The sequence below is a fragment of the Agrilus planipennis genome, unplaced genomic scaffold, assembly GCF_000699045.2.
Source record: "Agrilus planipennis isolate EAB-ADULT unplaced genomic scaffold, Apla_2.0 scaffold10, whole genome shotgun sequence".
NCBI classification, from domain to species: domain Eukaryota; kingdom Metazoa; phylum Arthropoda; class Insecta; order Coleoptera; family Buprestidae; genus Agrilus; species Agrilus planipennis.
In genome coordinates, this window is record NW_020442465.1 from 2,141,800 (window position 1) to 2,147,720 (window position 5,921).

The 5,921-nt window shown below is 32.8% G+C and overlaps 2 protein-coding genes across 2 annotated transcripts in view; both read left to right on the forward strand.

The window, feature by feature from the left end:
• Window positions 1–209: 209 nt before the first annotated feature.
• On the forward strand, window positions 210–2,742 carry LOC108734093 (F-box only protein 25). The gene is made up of 3 exons (XM_025981028.1): window positions 210–1,115; window positions 1,294–1,476; window positions 2,465–2,742. Exons 1-3 carry the CDS (start codon window positions 643–645, stop codon window positions 2,667–2,669), a joined length of 861 nt encoding a protein of 286 aa, XP_025836813.1. The 5' UTR covers window positions 210–642; the 3' UTR covers window positions 2,670–2,742.
• Window positions 2,743–5,506: 2,764 nt separating this feature from the next.
• The window catches only part of LOC108734074 (intraflagellar transport protein 172 homolog), a 31,024-nt gene continuing 30,609 nt past the window's right edge, over window positions 5,507–5,921 (forward strand). The window contains exon 1 of the mRNA XM_025981050.1: window positions 5,507–5,610. Within this exon, the coding sequence (XP_025836835.1) occupies window positions 5,572–5,610 (39 nt within the window). The 5' untranslated portion in view covers window positions 5,507–5,571. The remainder of the gene's footprint in view (window positions 5,611–5,921) is intronic.

Here is a 5,921-nt window from a genome sequence, read left to right on the forward strand (position 1 = left end):
AACACCTTGCGGTCGACTGTCGAGCGACATACCCCTCCCCCCAACCTAACGAACTCCCACGACGAATGCAGACATTTCGCCCAAAATAAAACAGTGTCCAAAACAGCGCCATCTTCATTTTGAGTCGTGAATTAGTTAGTAACATAGTGAACCAGCCGGTTCCAGATAGTACGTGGGACAAAGTTTACAAAATTATTTAAAAACTAAATTTTAATACTGACTGATTTTAAAACATATTTTATTGAATATTTATAATACTCTGTTTACGATTATAATTTATATTAAGAGGGTTACTATAGTAGAAAATGCATTTATATGATGTTTATTGTAACGGAATGCTACATGGGACAGGTACAATTTGTAAGGAAAACCTTTCTGTTACCACTAATGACCACTTTGTTAATTGAAAAAAATTGAAAAATATCGAAACTTGAGTCTTTATTCCAATAATGGATGTTCGCTATAGCGATGTATTTTGTATTTAATATATAATTCGTTAAGGATTTTGACATTATTAATAACAAAAAAATAAATAATGTTGCGGGACTCGTTTACCTGCGCAAAATTTGACAATGACCCATATGTCAACATATAAAGAAAATATTAACATTTAGGTTCGAGAATATTTTCGCAATAAACGATATGTCGCCATTTTCTCACGCCTCGACTTTTAACAAGATTGCAGGTTTTAACGAACTTAATGAAGCTGTGAAACGGTTAGATTTTCGAAATGCCGTCCGCGACGTCCGTAGGTTTAACTATATATGTGCCCTCCTTGAGCTGCTCGTCGGTCAGCAAATGACGAACCTGTCAGGCTGTGCCCAGAAGACCCTTTTGGCGATGCTCGAAGAACTGGCATGCTACGCTGTTACCAATCAATACAATCCGCGTGCGTTGTTCAATCTTTTGACCAAACTTCGGGCTCTTAGTCAGGCCGAAAGATCGGCTTTCTGGGGTGGCCCGTTGGGTTCACAATTGTTATGGAATCAACACGAAGAAACCATCGACCGAATACTGCAAATGGCGCAGCAAATGCAAATCAAAGAACCGCATCCCGATACCAATCCTCAGCTGCTGCAGTTGCCCGAAGAATGCTTAAGAGAGATAATCTTGAGGTTAGTAGCAATGATAAAGTTTAATACCACGATTAGAACACGTGTCTGATTAAAATGAACATAATAAGCACTCAAAATTGATTGATTTCCGAATAATGATGTACTACAAGTATCGATAAACTTATTCTTTGGATGAAATTTCAATTTCCCTTGCATTATAATGATACTTTTCAAACAGACTATCAGACCATAAAGATCTTGACGCTAGTTCCAAAGCATGCGATCAATTGGCAGCACTGGTTGATGAACAGAGGGTATGGAAAGAACTTGCCATTTTTCATTTTACCCCCCTCCAAATCGACATTGTGACGTCTAAAACTTCCAATGTTGATTGGAAAAAAATTTATTACACATTAAAAAGGTAAGTGTGTCTCTGTGCCGTTTTGGGCCTCAGTCTTTCAAGAAAATAAAGATAAATTAAACAGAAGAATATTTTCACAATGTACTGTCAAAAATATTTCGTTTTTACTTATTTTTGTCATGAATTTTTTCAAACTCAGCCGCTGTGGTTTTCATTTTAGTATTTCCAAATTAGAACATTAACTTAGAATCTATCCACATACAAAGAAAATTTAATGCAAATAGCATTCCAAATTGGAAATATAAATAGCTATTTTGCATTTTGTGTTTCTCTTTTAAATAGAACTACAGTAAAAGCTCTTTATTCGCGGGGTATATTTCTTGTTTTGAATTTTGAAATAGTCCACTCGGTTACACCTTTTATAAAAGTCGCCTCGGTACGAGCCAACAGTACTTAATAGATGGCGATACATTGAAAAATAACACCGAATCCTTTGCTGTTTACTCGGTTACATCTTGCCGATACATTAAGGGGATTCAGTAGTACACGCGCCGCAGAGTAAAAACATGCTTATCTGTTCTAGATATCGTGAGTTTAATGTTTGGAACAGAGGTTTGAAATTTTGTAATAAGATAGATAAAGCTTTGTTGTAAAGCCTGTCGATGGCCATTTTTTATTTTTTTAATTTCTATTGAAAATACGTGTCCTACAAGAAGCATCAANCATACTTATCTCGCAGCGTTAAATCACAATGTTCGGAAAAGTTCACACTAGGCACGGGCGGTCTATTGCGGTCAATCCCCATAATAAATGACACCAAATCTTTTTCTGTTTACTGATTGCATCCGCAAATAATGAAATTTTTAGCCGCGAATAGAGGAACTGGGTTACAATTTTTTCACCCGCGAATAATGAAAATGCGAATAAGGAAACCGTGAATAAGGAACTTTTACTGTATTTCAAATAAACCACGCTTTAAGAATTTTTGTAAATCTCCTCGCCTAATAAATACAATCAGCCAATTACCAAAGACACATTAAACTTTTAGAAGTTTTACTCCCCGCGAAGACCGTCAGTACGCTGAGATGTTGTCGCTTTGCCGATACTGTTGTTGCCTTTTTTGGCGATCTTTAGGACATCCTTGCATCGCAGACCAATGTCCAGAGTTTCGAGAACGTATTCAAAGATCAGGTGGTGCTCTACCTCCCAGTCCCATACCGCCATCCGCTTTCCTAAAATTCTTTTCCTTATAGCTCAATTAATTACGACTACTATGTGATGTGTTCTCGAAACTGGACTCTACGTTGTTATATACTTAAGTATAGGCACCAAAATTACAAAACTCTATTTAGAACAAGTCAAAAAATATTTTTAAAAAAATAGGATAATACAAAAACAGTATTGTAAAAATGGAAAAAGAAAACAAAATAATATAAATAAAACTAGGATTGATGTAAGTTTTAATTTTGTTCTTCGGTTCCGTAGTGAGAATCTTCTTTCTGATCTCGTTTTTATTTTGGTTAATTTTTCTATTAATGCAATATTTTAAAGAGAACAAGTCGTATGTATCTTTTAAATATGGCTAAAAGGTATTATTTAACACTTGCCAAAATAAAAGTCCAGTTTTTGAGAATGCTTGGTCATTGTGATATCATCTTGACATTATTACCGTTGATAAAAGACTTTTCGCTTGACGATGATGCTAATATACCATTTAAACGAAATATTCGTTTCTATGATAAGGTAATGAATAATGAAGAAGTACAGCAAATTTAATCTGAATAAATAATAAATTGAATGAACGCTTCTGGGTCTTGCCAGACGACGCAGTGGCTTTGTATAATGTCTTAAAACTTTCACAAATTAAACATCTCAATTTTTTTGTCAGGTTTGTTAGATATTATTAACGTAATAATACGAACAAGCGATTGATGTGGTAGTAACAATGATACACGCTGGAAGGAATATTTCGTTTGGTCAACCTTTAGAATAGGTTTTCAAAATCGTAAGCAGAATAACGTTTTCTTGTTTGCGAGTGCCTTTAGCAGCTACAAAACCCAAAACTATCTGGTAGGCATAAGTTCTATTAATGCTACTTACTATACAATTACATTTTAGGCAATAAGTGTAATAATATCAAAAATAATATTGAGATATTTCGACAAGTTGTATGGTATGCTTTTCATGAGTACCTAATCAATTTAGAAAAAACAAGTTTCGAGTGAAATGTCAATTCGAAGTGAGTAGAAAACTATATTCTTAATGTACAGCACGAGCCAGAAGTTGCATACGGCAGTTCGTTGCGCAGTAAGCCAGTACGCATTCGATGTGACGCGTAAACAAGAGGTTGACGCCTGATAATACCGAAATTGATGCACAGTGGCTCATAGCGCAGCGGACCCTTATGTTGTCTATCCTTTCTGAGTCAATCAACATTTATTTAAAAATATTGTATACCATCCATCTAGGGAAAAGGGGGGTAATACGAAATATTTTCAACAGGTAGCGTTAAAATCAACTAAAATGGCAGATTCTGTTATAAGTTACCCATCTAACCATGTCGAAATATCTCTCTACTACTAATAATCAATCGTTTTGCTGCGGCAAAGGTTTTAGTTTTCGTCTTGATGTTGTGAAACAGTATATTTATATAATATATGATGTATAAAGTGATATTTTGGTAGTCCGTTTCTGAATGCTTTAAAAGTTGTTATGTGATCGCTGTAATATTAATGCATACACGACAGTCATATACAATACAATATATGTATTGTACGTAGAGTGAAAAAGTAAAAATTTCTTTCTCAAAATCACATGAAGTATTATTTTTGTAAGATGCATACTTGTTGATGTTCCTTTTTATTATTAGAATTGTTAAAGCTATATATTTAACTGCTTATATATATATATATATANACAGAATTGTGAAGCTAAAATTCTAGGGTTGGCATGGTCTCCGAACAATTTAAAGTTCGCCGTGGCCACAGCCGACAGACAAATATTGTTGTTTGACGAAAATGGAGAAAAGCGTGACAGATTTTCTACGAAACCTGCAGATAGCGAAGCAGGAAAGCGATCTTATTTAATTAGAAGCATCGCATTTAGTCCCGACTCTCAAAAACTTGCAGTTGCACAAACAGACATGATTGTCTTTGTTTATAAATTAGGAGAAAATTGGGGAGAGAAAAAGGTATGCCGACAACCACCATGAAAATTGAATCAAAGCTTAATATTTGAAAACAGAATCTTAAAATGAAAAATGATATATGCATGATACCACATAAATAAACTATTTCCTTTCCGCCTTGCCCACCGTTCATACTCTTCTATCAATATCGCTTGTCTCTAATTCCTCCTTGTTATACCTACTGTCAAAACATCCTCGATTATCACAATCAAAAACATTAAACATATAATGCAACTATATACGATACACCATCCCGCTATTTGTTTGTAGCCCTTATTTTAACTGGACTTGCAATTAATTACTACTACCACTACTTATATCTGCATATACAATTATATTACTGTTACTGTTAGACTGATTTGCACTATTAGACTTAAGTTTATTAATACTATTTACTTATTTAATGACCAGGAAAAGTAAAACTTTACATGTACATCACCCCTATTTATATACCTATTTGATATGTTGTGAATTTTATTAATACCTACCTAACAGGTTTAAATTTCTTAAGAAGTTAAATAAATTTTGTTGATCTTTTTATAACTTTATTAACAATGTGCTGCATTATTGATATGTTACTTACTTCTGTATTTGTTTTTCAATAAAGTGGTGTGTGATAGTATTTTTGTTATTTTTAAAAATATGAAAGGCATGAAAAACTAAAAAAATATTTTCAATCAAAAATCAATTAGATAAATCTTGAAATGCATTTATAATAATTCAATTAATGATATTAACAGTTAAGTATTCAGTAACACTGACTCATGATAAGATTTAAGTTTATTGCTTATTAATTCTCCTAAAATAGAAAATATAATCAATTCCTTAAAATAAATAGTAGTTTGGCAACAAGGTGTATTGGGAAAAGTTGTTTCCGTAGTTACTTCCTTTGGAATGACAACATTAAAAAAAGCGTGCTTGTAATTAATAAAAACATTAACAAAGTGAAACAAAGTCAAATAGGAACAATGAAATTAAAATATGTGCAAACAATAGTGGAGGCTCAGGTAAGTGCAGTTTTCCTACTTTTAAAATAAATTAAGTATTATTCTTTCTAAGAGATCTGAATATTAGAAACGAAAACCAAATATAAAATTAATAAAAGTACAAACAGAAGGAGAATAAACAAAAAAAAATTGCAGTGCTTTTGAATGATTAATCCGAAAAAGGATTTTTGACATTTTGAAATTTTTAAAAATTTTAAAATAATATATGAAAAGCATCATATAAATACATTCTAGTGTGTATAGTTTTCTGTATAAAAATTTTGTCTTGTAATTAATGTTTTGAACGCAGTTTTTGTCAATAAAAATATTTT